This window comes from Schistocerca gregaria, chromosome 1 (genome assembly GCF_023897955.1).
Source record: "Schistocerca gregaria isolate iqSchGreg1 chromosome 1, iqSchGreg1.2, whole genome shotgun sequence".
Taxonomy (NCBI): domain Eukaryota; kingdom Metazoa; phylum Arthropoda; class Insecta; order Orthoptera; family Acrididae; genus Schistocerca; species Schistocerca gregaria.
The window spans coordinates 468114977-468129849 of NC_064920.1; the positions used below are offsets into that span (position 1 = coordinate 468114977).

The 14873-nt window shown below is 38.1% G+C and overlaps 1 protein-coding gene across 1 annotated transcript in view; it reads left to right on the forward strand.

Annotated features, from left to right (window-relative positions):
- LOC126354706 (ionotropic receptor 93a) overlaps positions 1 to 14134 on the forward strand; it is a 328580-nt gene extending 314446 nt beyond the window's left edge. The window contains exons 14-16 of the mRNA XM_050004573.1: positions 4790 to 4868; positions 13873 to 14030; positions 14118 to 14134. Coding sequence (XP_049860530.1) covers positions 4790 to 4868; positions 13873 to 14030; positions 14118 to 14134 — 254 coding nt within the window. The remainder of the gene's footprint in view (positions 1 to 4789; positions 4869 to 13872; positions 14031 to 14117) is intronic.
- Positions 14135 to 14873: the final 739 nt, after the last annotated feature.

Genomic DNA, 14873 nt, shown 5'->3' on the forward strand with positions numbered 1-14873 from the left:
TTCCCACTTTAACTGCCTGTCAACCTACATACCAAGAAATTTTTTGTAGTCTACACATTCTATAGTTTCATCATTTAACTTAAAATTGTTATAGTTTGGTTTTTTGCAGGCATAGAAGTTAACAGCATTTTTTTTTTTAATTTAGTGTTAGTTTATTATTGGATGCTCACTCACTTACACTGTTTATTGTTTGTTTGGCTTTTTCTTTCAGTGCATTTGGTGATTTGTCACTGATTAGAACATTTGAGTCATCTGCAAACAATATTGTTTGTCCATGCTTGATGCTCTGTGGGAAGTCATTTATGTAAATGAGGAATAGTATTGGGCCAAGGACACTACCCTGTGGGTGACCTATATTTACGTAGTGGTGGTTAGTGTTTAACGTCCTGTCGACGAGGTCATTGGAGACGGAGCACAAGCTCGGGTTAGGGAAGGATTGGGAAGGAAATCGGCCGTGCCCTTTCAAAGGAACCATCCCGGCATTTGCCTCAAACGATTTAGGGAAATCATGGAAAACCTAAATCAGGATGGCCGGAGACGGGATTGAACCGCCGTCCTCCCGAATGCTATATTTACATAATTTGGGTCTGAAGTATACTTTACAATATAGTTTGGGCAACTTGAAATATGTGAAATTTCAGTTATCTGTCTTCTATTTTTTAGATATGAGTGGAACCACTTTTTCACAAGCTCTTCCCAGTTCATCTAACTTATTTAACAATATGCTGTGGTCTCCTATATCAAACACTTTAGTTGGATCAAGAAATATACCTGTTGTGTAGTTCCCTTTATCTAATGCTTCTTGAATGTGTTTTTTGATGTGTGCTGTTGCTGATTCTGTGCTTTCCCTGATCGAAATCCAAACTGGTCAACAGATAGTAAGTTGTATTTATTTAAATAATTCATTAGCCTATCTTTCATAATAGTTTCTAATATTTTTGCAAAACATGAGAGTAGAGAAATTGGCCTGTAATTTTCAATTTTTACTGTGTCACCTTTCTTGAAGAGAGGTAGTTATTTAGCATATTTTAAATAGTCTGGAAAGTAGCCCTGCTTGAAAAATTGATTTATAATATCAACTAAAGGTGGATGTATGTTCTTGATACAGTCCTTAATTATAAAAATGGAGACTTCATCCAGACCAGCTGACTTTTTGTTTTTCAGTTTACTGACTGCTTTATAGACTTCTTCCTGTGTTGTAGGGAATAACACCATTGAGTGTGATACACCATTATTTGGCTTTTTGACCTGAGGGGAAGTTAGAAAAATTTGCTGTTATTTTATTCCTATGCTACTAAAATAATCATTTATATAGTTTGCCAAATATATTGAGTCTTTTATTAGAGTCTCTCCCTCTTTGATTTTAAAGTTTGACAGATACATTTTCCTGGCACCAGTTTCCTGCTTCACAATCTTCCATACTGCCTTATTTTTGTTTTCAGTAGAGAGTACCAGTTTGGAGTTATGAGCTCTCTTTGCTGCAAGCAATATTTTCCTATATGTTTTCATATATCTTTTATAAAAGAGTGAGAAAGCAGGATTAGTTTGGCTGTGTTTAATGGAGCTCAGGTACTTTAGTATTTCAGACGATTTTTAAAGCCTTTTGTGACCCACTTGTTTTTTTCCTGCTGTTTATAATGGACATAATACTTTAGGAAATGTTTCTTCAAAATTTAATTTAAACAATGTCATGACATTTTTGGATATTTCATTTGCATCTACCTCTGAGTATACTGAGTCCCATGTTTGTCCTGCTATCTGTTTGGCAAACTCATATCTATTTTGTTTAGAAAAAATTCGTCTGTAAATATGCATTTTCTTTGTTTCTTCTGGAGCCACTTTTATATTAATGATTTGACATAAGTGATCAGATAATCCTAGCTCTGCTACCAACACCTCACAGTTTTCTTTGCCTAAATCTGTTAATACCTGATCAACAGCTGTATTTGAGTATCTGTTAACCATTGAAACTAGATTGAAACTTTGAGCAAGACTTTGTAATGAGTCCCATATAGAATCAAGATTCAATTTGTCTACATTTAGGTCTCCACATATGAGAATGTGGTTCTTTGGAGTGGATATCTTATCAAGAACACAATTAAGTTTGGAGAAAACGATGTTGAAGTCTCCACTAGGAGATCTGTATATACACAAGATAACCAGATTCCTACACCTGGATTATATGGCTGTTTGTCAGTTTTTGTTGTTGCTTTGGTTGTTCCATATTGAATTAGTGAGTTATTTGCTGTATTGTGGCATCGTGTCCCCTCTTACAGCACATAATAGTTAACAGTGACACTTATCACCAGTATGTTTGTGTTCATGCCAGTTAACTCTGATAACAGCAGTTTTTCCTGAACTGAGGTAAGCCTACATACAATTGAGCCTTTACACAGTGACAGACAAAAATTGAGTGACTTACCTGTTATCTTGAGATGTTAATGCACTGTCAATTTCTTGAATAGCACTTCAGTGATGGTTCTGTAGGAGGGTCCTTATTTTATGTTGGATTCCCACAAAAGGTTGAGTTTCCTACCGCAGAGATAAGGGTAGTCACCATTTTTTTGTGTTTTCGTATTGTGAGGAAACAGACACACAATTTGATTTTTCCATCTTCCATCATTTTGTTACAGCTCATCTCATTTCAGTTTTTTTTTTCCCTTGTGTAAAATTGCAACAGTATAAATAATTTGTGGATAACCCAAACCTTTTTTCTGACTCATGACCTATGCAGAGCATTTCAAAGTGAATATTTTGGTTTTAAGGGTTCCTAGTGTTAATTACATGCAGCTTACAATTGTAAATAATACATAAAATGAAAGAGCAACTCAATTTTTTTCTACTTTTGTCAATGTGAGTACCACTTGTCACACAAGTTGATAGACAAGTTCTTCCCACACCTTGATTAGCGTGCCTGGAATAATTTTCTCAACAGTGCTGTTTCCAAAGTCGTGTAGAAGAGCTAGTAGTGGAGGCATGTACAAATGAACTTTATGAACTACCAAAGTTAAAAACTACATGGCATCAGATTGTGCTAAATATGGAGGTCATGCAAAACAAACTATCATCCAGCCCCTTGTGGCCAATCCAGCAGCTGGGTACAGTTGGGTACAATAGGGCATACTGAGTTATGCCATTGAGGCAGTACACTGTGTTCCTGCAAAAAAAAGTTTTGTGGGTCAGCTTCTTCCAATTGAGGAAAGAGCTGTAGTTCCTGTGCATCAAGATAAGAAACACAAGTTACAGTTGCTTCACCAAGAAAGAAAGGTCTGTAAACTTTTTGCCAGGACATGGTACAAAAAGTATTCAATTTAAGGGAATTCCATTGCAGCCATATCATCTTGTGGTGGGTTCACTTAGGTGAACTTTCATCACTGAAGGTGACACAATCCGGAAAACCTCCACCATTTCTTTGCAAAATTTGCATATAAACCATAGTTTGTTGGCGTTAGAGATTGTAACAACTGCTATCATTTCATTTGTAGTCTCCACCCAGATGTCACTGGAATTTCTAATTCATGATTAGCTTTCTGAAACGAGCTACATATGAAAGTCTCGCTCAATCAACATTCTTCAGTCAATCTTGGTTATTTCATATTATTCCCTTTGCGTCCAGATATACTTGTTTGTATACTGTTTGAGTTGTAAGTTGATTGCAATAAATGCTACAAATCCTTAAAACTCATATATTCATTTTGAAATACCCTATATTTTATATGTCTAACTCTGAAAGAGGACTTTTAGAAAAATATAGTAAGCAGTAACTTGAATGTAATAAGTGCTACAAAGCCTTAAAACCCCTATATTTGTTTTGAAATATGCTATATTTCATACATCTAACTATGAAAGAGAACTTTTAGAAAAATGAAGTAAGCAAAAAAGTATTAAAATAGAAAGAAATAGTAATTATAAGTACACTGCTTCTTTCTGATGCTCTGTCTATTAGGTACTGGTCATAATAGACCTATATAATTTCATGTATAGTCATTTGAATTATTATATTTATTAGATTGGAAAATAAGTGAATTTGTTCCAATCTTTTACTTACTACCGCACATGTGCATCTTATCCTTTCTCCTCCCTATTTCTTATTCTATTCTTTTATCCTGACGAGAGCACTCCACAAAGCTAGAGATTCAACATTGGTTTTCTTTTAAGTGTTTTGAAATTTGTGTAATATCAGACCTGTTTAAGTTGTCCCTGTTTCAATAACTGGTACATAAGAGCTCATTTTCTCTTAAATGATGCTAATTTACCTATTTATTATCGGTGCAAACTTCGCATATAGGTAAATATTGTTCCCATCACCCTTAATTGTCCTTCCTTTAACAACCTTTGTCATCTGTAATGTAAATAACAAGAAACAATTATGGATGGTGCTGAATAAAGCAGCACCATTATGTAGATGTTATATAAAAGCTACTTATATATTTTTGTCTTATATTTTTGATAGTCCTTAACCTTTAGAATCTAATTATTTTCTTTACTTGAATTATCTAAAGCAATCACAGCAGACTATAGACACAACTAGTAATATAATAATAATATTCATTTTCCTGTTTCATACGACAAAAAATAAAACTTGACACTACAGTTACCGTATGTGTGTAAAGCACTTGTGCATTGGAGTTTTAAAGCGTAATGTACAAAAAAATCTGTAGCTAGAAATTACTCACTGAACATTTGTGTCACTATAAAACAAATACCTTCTTTTCATGAAGTTTCAAAGATTTTCCTGATTATTTGTGTCTTTATGTCTTAAAATAAAACTGAATATTTTCTCTTGTAGGTGATGAAAATTTTGTTGAAGAAGAAGTTGCCATGATTCTACCAAAGGATAGTCCATATTTAGAGATGATAAATGAAGAGTGAGTAATAAATATTCATACCTTTATTCAGTGCTTCCTTTTTTTCCTGTCTCAAATAATTTGTGTCACAGAAGTCTAAGAGCATATTTCATATTTCAAACATAACAATTTTATGGTAACAGAAAATATATTTGGTGGACAGCACTTTGCATGTTTACAAAGTATTAATTTCTTGTTATACATTTTAAAAACAAAGTGAACAAAGTGCAGCAGTACACTAAGAGGTCATCAACTTCATTTGAAGCATGGAATGAGCTCATGTTGCCAAGATGGGTTGAGATATGACATATTACTTTATTTCAGAACCTGTCTTTGCAGTGTCCTCAGCTCGTTTATGAAAACCACAGGATAACTCAACTAGAATGTCTGAAATAGAATTTTAATTATGACTTCTTCAAATGCAAGTCCAGGTGGTTAACCACTGCACCTCTGCACTTGGTCAGGGTGTTATAGGAAGAAAATCTATACGTATGTAAATTTAAGTCTGCTGCTGTGGTTCTGTCTGTATTTGTGGTATAATCTCAGCTTTGTGTATATAATTTATAAATATTTCATTCAAAGTGGCTTAATTATGATGAGTTACAGTCCACTGCTGCTGTTTAAATGTTGCCAGAGCCTTCTAATGGTGAATGGCAGAACTCGGAATCACAGTAGCTTGCATGGCCTGGTCCTACAGTCCGGCAGCCTTAGTGTGTCTCCTGTGGCAGTAGAGTGCTCCAGCCACCATGTTGTGGCAGAGGATACTCCATACCAATGTTACGTGGCAGATGGTGCTTCATGGCAAAAAATGTTTCATACCAATGTTGCTCTGGCAGGGTGTGCCTCATATCAGTGCTGTGTGGCGAAGAGAGCTTTGAGCAGCCACAGAGGGTGTTTTGCAGTTTGTGCCAAACTGGCACAGGAAATAATGCATGGTGCAGGGTGCTGAGTAGAGACAGAGGGTGTTTTGTACTGACATTGCAGGGCAGAGAGTACATTATGCCAGTTTTATGTCGCAGAGGGTGAACTGTATCAATGTTGTGTGGCAGAAGGTGTTTCATACCAATGTTGCATTGCAGTGAGTGCTTTATACCAATGCTGCACGGCAGAGTGTACTTTGTGGTAATGTGTGGCAGAGGGTGCTTCATACCAATATTATCTGGCAGAGACTGCAACCCATCAGTGCTGCATGGCAGTGAGTGCTCCATACCAGTGTTGTGCAGCAGAATGCTTTACGCAGATGTTATGTGGCAAAGGCTGTTTTTAGCTTGTGCTGGATTGGCACTGGAAATGTTTGTAAGACACATGATGTTTCATATCAGTGTTTTGTGACAGATGGTGTTTTGCACCAATGTCATATAGCAGAGGTTGCTTTGTGTCAGTGTTATGTGGTAGAGCGTCCTTCATACCAGTGTTGCAGCATGGTAGAGGATGCTTCATACTGATGTTTCATGGCAGAAGGTATTTTGTACCAATGTTACGTGGTTAAGGATGCTTCTACCAATGTTGCATGCCAGCAGGCACTCCATATCAATGTTCAGTGACAGTGGATGTCTCATACCAATGCTACATCTCAGAAGGTATTTTGTACTGATGTTGTATGGCAGAAAGTGCTTCGTACCTGTGTCGCATGTCAGCAATTCCCCCCCCCCCCCCCTCCCCCCCCTGGTGCTGGAATATGCATGGTGCAGCATGCTTCCTATCAATGTTTCAGGACAGAGAGTGTTTCATATCAATGTTGCATGGCAGAGAGTGCTTTCTAACAATGCTGTGTGGCAGAGGGAGCTTTATAGTGACATTGTGTGACAGAAAGTGCTTCATATTGATGTTGTGTGGCTAAAGATCCACTATACCAATGTTGTGTAGCAGAGGGTGCCCCACGCTAATGTTGCATAGGAGAGGGTGTTTTTACCCATATTGCATGCCAGAGGGTACTTCCTAGCTTCCACCGGACTGGTGCTGCAAATGTTATATGACTGAGGGTGCTTTGTGCCAGTGCCACAACGTGACAGATTCTGTTTTATACTAATGTTGTATGGCAGAGAGTACTTTGTACCAATTTTATGTAGCAGAGGGTGCTTTATACCAATATAGCATGGCAAAGGGTGCTTTGTAGCTCATGTCAAACAGATACCGGAGTTGGGCTACTGGCTTCAGTTATATGAAAGTGAAGTTAGTCAGCTACCTAATGGTGGTCTCTGTATTTTAATTATAATATTACACAGTGGCCCATAAACAAATATACTGATATCCCAGACAAGTTATCCAGCTGTAGATACTTAGTGCTACTTGTACAAAGCTGGAGTGGGTAGCTACTGGATATAAAAAATGAGAATGAATGTAAAGTCAGACATATGTTATTTATCTGAGTAAAAACAAAGATTGTTATATGTTTAAGCTATTGTGAATTTCCCATCTTCACCACGAATAATTCTAATCTGCCTTATGAGATGGACTACAATCCAGTCACCAAGATAATATTAGAAATCATAATGTAAATATTATTTGGAATATGAAGACTGCTTGCTTATGAGTCACTACATTGAGAAAAAAGTCTAAATCTACATCTATAATTTGCACACTACTATGAAGTGCATGACAGAGGGTACATCCCATTGTACTAGTTATTAGAGTTTTTTCCTATTCCTAAAGAGTGTGGGAAGAATGACTGTTAAGATGCCTCTGTGCAAGGTGTAATTATTCTGATCTTGTCTTCATGATACCTATGTGAGTGATATGTAGGGGGTTGTAATATACTACTGGCCATTAAAACTGCTACACCAAGAAGAAATGCAGATGATAAACGGGTATTCATTGGACAAATATATTATACTAGAACTGACATGTGATTACATTTTCATGCAATTTGGGTGCGTAGATCCTGAGAAATCAGTACCCAGAACAACCACCTCTGGCCGTAATAATGGCCTTGATATGCCTAGGCATTGCGTCAATCAGAGCTTGGATGGCATGTACAGGTACAGCTGCCCATGCAGCTTTAATATGATACCACAGTTCATCAAGAGTAGAGACTGGCATATTGTGGCGAGCCAGCTGCTCGCCCACCGTTGACCAGGTGTTTTCAATTGGTGAGAGATCTGGAGAATGTGCTGGCCAGGGCAGCAGTCGAACATTTTCTGTATCCAGAAAGGCCCGTACAGGACCTGCAACATGCGGTCGTGCATTATCCTGCTGAAGTGTAGGGTTTCGCTAGGATCGAATGAAGGATAGAGCCATGGGTCATAACACATCTGAAATGTAACATCCACTGTTCAAAGTGCCATCAATGCAAACAAGAGGTGACTGAGATGTGTAACCAATGGCACCCCATACCATCACCTTAGGTGATACGCCAGTATGGCGATGATGAATACACGCTTCCAATGTGCGTTCATCGCGATGTCGCCAGACACAGATATGACCATCATAATGCTGTAAACAGAACCTGGATTCATCCGAAAAAATGATGTTTTGCCATTCGTGCACCCAGGTTCGTTGTTGAGTACACCATCGCAGGTGCTCCTGTCTGTGATGTAGCGCCAAGGGTAACCGCAGCCATGGTCTCTGAGCTGATAGTCCACGCTGCTGCAAACATCATTGAACTGTTCGTGCAGATGGTTGTTGTCTTGCAAACGTTCCCATCTGTTGACTCAGGGATCGAGACGTGGCTGCATGATTCGTTGCACCCATGCGGATAAGATGCCAGTCATCTTGACTGCTAGTGATACGAGGCCATTGGGATCCAGCACAGCATTCTGTATTACCCTATTGAACCCAATGATCCCATATTCTGCTAACAGTCATTGTATCTCGACCAACGCGAGCAGCAATGTTGCGATATGATAAACTGCAATCGTGATAGGCTACAATCCGACCTTTATCAAAGTCGGAAACGTGATGGTACGCATTTCTCCTCCTTACACGAGGCATCACAACAGCATTTCACCCGGCAATGCTGGTCAACTGCTGTTTGTGTATGAGAAATTGGTTGGAAACTTTCCTTATGTCAGCAAGTTGTAGGTGTCGCCACCAGCGCCAACCTTGTGTGAATGCTCTGAAAAGCTAATCATTTGCATATCACAGAATCTTCTTCCTGTCAGTTAAATTTCATGTCTGTAACACATCATCTTCATGGTGTAGCAATTTTAATGGCCATTAGTGTATATTCTTAGAGCCATCATTTAAAGCTGGTTCTTGAAACTTTGTAAGTAGGCTTTCTCAGGATAGTTTATGTCTATCTTCAAGTGACTACCAGTTCAGCTTCTTCAGCATCTTTGTGACAGTCTACGATGGGTCTGTGACCATTCTTGCTGTCTTTCTGTGTATATATATTCAGTATTCCCTGTTAGTTCTATGTGGTATATGTCCCACAGACTTGACTAATATACCAGAATGGGTCGCATGAGTGATTTGTAAGCAACCTCTTTATGGACTGATTACACTTCCCCAATATATTGCCAATAATCCAGAGTGTACCATGTGCTTTGCCCACAATTGAGCCTAAGTGATCATTCTATTTCATATCCCTACAAAGTGTTGCACCAGTGTATTTGTAGGTAGTTGGCAGATTCCTACTGTGACTCACTGATATTATACTCATAGGATACATTTTTTTTTTTTTTTTCATTTTGTGAAGGGCACAATTTTACATTTCTGAACATTTAAAGCAAATTACCAATCTTTGTACCACTTTGAAACCTTATCAAGGACTGATTGAAGAGTCACATCTGACTGAATATTTATGCAGCTTCTTTCAGGTAGGAAATGGAGCAGGATGGACAAAAAATTGAAAGAAAAACAACCCTCTGTGGATATCTCGGTATCTAGAGCTCATCCTAAGACTGCTGAAACATGCTGAAATATAATCCTTTCTTTCTGGTGTCCTTTATTCAGGCAATGCAGATATGGTACTTCTCCAAGTTCACAAAAAACTAATCATGCACATATATAAGCTGCTGTTATGATGGGGTCACCACTCTCAAAGGCATTCTGAAGCTCAGCTTCCCCTTCCCACTTGGGAAGGAATCCATTGTAACCTCTTTGGATCTATAGTCTAAATGATGTAAATAGATCCCCAGCAGCTCACAGCGCTGTTGCCAGCTTTCAACTGGAAAGTGCTAATGGCTGCATGCAAAAACAGTAGCCATCTCCTGAGGCATTGCCATAGAGCCCTTTACAAAATCACATTATGTTTTGGATGTGGTAGGTCCATGAAGCTTCTGTGCCCAGCCCAATGCAACAGTAAGATTGTAATTTTTCTTTCATATTACTTTTGATGCTTAACTCTGATGTCAGATACCAGTTTGTTTATTTATTGTTGAAATCAACCATGTTCGTTTTGTTTTTCCTTTCCACCTAGACTAAAGCCTTCATTATATTCCTACATATTGACAAAATTTGTAGATTTTATCATAGAAGGATCAGACTTGGTTACAGAATAAGCACAATATGACTGGAAAAATACAAAAACTGATCTAGAAAACCTAAAAACCTCAGAGGATTTATTTGTTTGGTTATTATTATTATTATTATTATTGAGAATTACTGGACATCTAAATAATGCTCCACAGAGCAAACATTTAGAAGACAGAGGACAACACACAGGTGTTTTTGCACTGTGGATGCCCTAGACAAGTTATATGCTACCACAAAGAAAGAAAATGAGTGTTTGATGATTACTACACTGCCGGACATATTTATGCCAGTCAACTGTAGCCAGTTATAGCTGACCTATGGGACAAAGCCCGTTATTATACCCATCAAGGTCACACTCTAGTGAGTCATAGCTGTTTTCTTTTACTGTACAGGAGTACCAGCCATTTGCCTAGCCATTTAATTCATGAAAACTAAATGAGGCAACCATCTGCAGAGGTGAGACTACCACAGACAGACTTCCAGGGATAACTGTTACCAAGATGTTAGGAAATTTCATTGACATCATCATCAATGGCCAACCTGCCTGGGTGTTAGTTGACTCTAGGGCTTCCTTTTCTGCAGTGTTGAATGCTTGTCATCACCAACTCAAAAAGATTGTAGTCTGTGGTATGAAGGAGATTGTGCTGAAGACCACAAACGGTAAATACATACAAGAACATGTATTGCAAGAATAACTATTAATGGCAGAACACATACCATTGAACTTGTTGTTTTAGCAGTATAAGGTCCTAATGTTATTCTCAGATAGGATATCTTGCAGGCATCACAAGAAGTCATAAACTGTGAAAGATCAGAGCTCCAAATTGCAAAGCTATTCCAACAAGCACACATAACAAAGATTGTTCTGGGTTGTTGTTCCCCATTTTTATCCTACCGCCCTCAATGAGGTGAGTTCCAGTTGTTAGTCTAGATGCTCACCAAAAATGTGAAGCTTTTGTTGATTGAAAAAAGACACACAAAAGAAATCTGTGTATCAATGATGTTCATAAGCATTATTTGTGGTCAAGGAGAATTTCAAATCACTAAATGTCACAAACAGTGACAATTCATCCCCAAAGTTGTGTACACTGGAACAGCTGAACAAGTTCAGGATAGGCAGCCCAGTGCCATTGACCAAGAATCATGCTTCAGCACCACTAGAGACAAAGCAGTGGAGGAAGCTACGGTTAAAATGTCAATAAGATCTGGCATAACCAAGGAACAATATGAGTGAGTGTTAACTGCTTAGCAATAATTTTTGAGTGATTTCAGATTGAGAGTGGTGAGAAGGCCAAGGTAACAATGCTGGGGATCATCCACCAATTAGCCAGTGCTTGTATAGCGTGTCACTGGAATGATGCTTAATTTGAGAGGAAGTGAAGATACTGCTGGATGACATACTGGAATACTCAGAGTGTCCTTGATCCTCTCCTGTGGTCCTTGTGAATGAAGAGGATGGCACATGGTGTTTCTGGAGTGACTAATTCCTGGCTGCCTCTACAAGTTTTCAAGTTTGTGCTGTTCGGAATATGTAATGCTCCAGCCAACTTTGAGTGTATGATGGACAACCTGCTTCAACACCTTAAATGGATGATGTGTCTTTGCTATTCCGATGATGTTTTCTTTTTTCTGACCCCTTGGCATATTCGTGATATGAAAAGTTTTCTTGGAATGTCATCGTACTACCAGTGAGTCACAAAGGGCTTCTGTACCAAGGCATATCCCTTGCAAGAAGTAAGACAGGGAGACACAAAACTTTCCTGGAATGACGTTCAAGAAAGATCTTTCCTTGTCCTTAAGGAGATGCCATCATTTTCTCCAGTCCAGCAGTATATTACAAGTATGCTGAGACAGAACTTCAAAATGAAGATAGTAGTTATGGGATGGGCACAGTTCTAGTACAAATTCAGGAAGGTGCTGAAAATGTGATAGTGTATGTTATGAACTACTCTACAACTGAGAAAGAGTGCCCTGCAATTTTTTGGGCCATCAACAAGTTCCAGCTGCATTTATTTAGCAAAACATTGGCTGTTGTGGTGAACCACAATTCTCTACACTGGCTGACTAGACTGAAGGATCTGTTGGGTTGATTTTCAATATCATCACTGAGGGTTCAGGATTATCATGTGACAGTGGTATGCAAAAGGAATGCAAACACAAGGTAACTGACTGCATTTCAGGGAAGCCTTCTGGTAGAACACAGCAGTATGGACCAAAATACCACTCATCATTGCTTAAATGGCATTGCTGCTGAACAGAGGGAAGATCTGACATTGGTAAGAACCATGGAAGACCTTTGCAAAAGTCCTGAGTTCAAGTCTCGGTCCAGCATACAGTTTTAATCTGCCAGGAAGTTTCATATCAGATCACACTCCACTGTAGAGTGAAAATTTCATTCTGGAAACATCCCCCAGGCTGTGGCTAAGCCATGTCTCCGCAAGATCCTTTCTTTCAGGAGTGCTAGTTCTGTTAGGTTCGCAGGAGAGCTTCTGTTAAGTTTACAAGGTAGGAGTTGAGGTACTGACAGAAGTAAAGCTGTGAGGATGGGGCGTGAGTTGTGCTTGGGAAGCTCAGTTGGTAGAGCACTTCACCACGAAGGCAAAGGTCCTGAGTTTGAGTCTCGGTCCGGCACACAGTTTTAATCTGCCAGGAAGTTTCATATCAGTGCACACTCCGCTGTAGAGTGAAAATGTCATTCTAGAACCATTGACAATATCTACATCCAGGGTGCTGTAGTTGGCCCCAATAAGGACTTCTGAAGAAACATATCACTGTTTCTCCTTGAGAGTGAACAATGTTGTGACCTGTGTAACATGCAGTGTGGCATCACTGTCTAGCATGCTACAAGTCACCAGTTCAGGCCAAACTACCAGCCATCATTTCTTACTTAGTATTTATAATTTCAGGAAGATTCTCAAAATATCTTATTTTTATGTATTCTTGAATATTAAAATTTGTACAAATACGAACACTCTCCATCCAGGAGTTCAGTTCTCTTCTAACTGCAAATAGGTGTTCATAATAAATGTGCTTTCGTTGTTTTGTTATGTTTTGTACTTCACTGACGACCATGCTTTTGGACTTGGATATGGTTGTGATGAGACAATACTGAATGGAAGGTTTGGATCTGTTGATTGACTTGACTATCATAAAAGTGCACTGCACAATGGTATGCTGTACATTTTAACTGTCAGATTACTACAAAAACAAAAAAGTTTTAATAGTGACTGATTATTAACCAGAACCTGGCCATGGTTTTTAAGAATGGAAGTAGTGAGCTTTCAGTTATCCACTCACATTTATTTCTGTTAAAAACCAAACTCTTGGTATATATGACTTTCAATATTACAGTGTACCTATATATTTTTCTTTCATAATCTGTCATATTCATGCTGAAGTTTCTAATTCACTGCCTTGGGAAACTGATTTGTCATTTTTCAGGAACTCAGATTATCTCAATTCTTCAGTCTAATACAGAAGATTGTTATATGATTTAAATTTTAAGAAAACTTTAACAAACAATTAATCTGCAGTCTTGTTTTCAATTTTACTAACGTTTAACAGAAAATAAACATCAATACACATAACTAGTATTCTTTAAGTATTGCAGGATAAGGCGGATAAAGCAGTCAGGTCTTATCGAAAAGTGGGAGGCTGACAGCAGACTCTCTGGGGATCGCTGTACACAAATAGCATCTGCATCTGATGTTTCCAACCACAAAGTCAACATGGCTGACATGCAAGGGTGCTTCTTTGTACTTTTACTTGGTAAGAAGCTGAATTACATACATCTAGTTTCTTATATGTAAATCACAGGCAAAAAACAAGACCACCAATGGCATTTTTTTTTTACAGCAAACTATGATGAATAATGCACACAGTGTCTACATTTTTATATTTTTCATTTGTACAGATGCAGTCCTATACTATCTCCTTACAGTACTTTAAAAAATATTAAATGGAGGTACTATGAAAGTATGTTGCCCAATACCACATTAAAACATTTTATAATTTTTAATATTAAATTATGTTACAACCTGCACTTTATTTATGATACAGGAACTGCAGCAGCATCCATAACAATAACTATGGAATACATATTCCACTTGTATACAAAATCAAGAGAAAGAAGACTGGTCAAACCATTTATCATCTGATTGTGATTGAATATCACTAGCATTACACACAGAAAGTAAAGTACTTAACATCACACAGAGAAAATAAGTTACTTCTGTAAATTGTATATGTTCCACATTTGTAGTGATGAAAATCGTGATTTCCTGTCAGAAAGGTCACAGTTAATAGTACCCGACAGAAAGTCATAGAGAAAAACAAGTGATATCTGGTATTTCCCAAGTAAGTGTTATATGCCCTCCTGCTGTTTCTGATCTGATATATATGAGGGCTATTCAGAAAGAAGGGAATGTTTTGGCATTAAAAAAAAACTAAGTACAAGAAATAAATCTTATTACATACATATGAAAGAGCGACTGACATACTACTTTTCCACATAGTCACCAAACACAGTGAGGCACTTATCATAGTAGCAGACAAGATTTGAAATGCCTTTGTCACAAAATTCTGCCACTTGAGACTTCAGCCAGTGAGTCA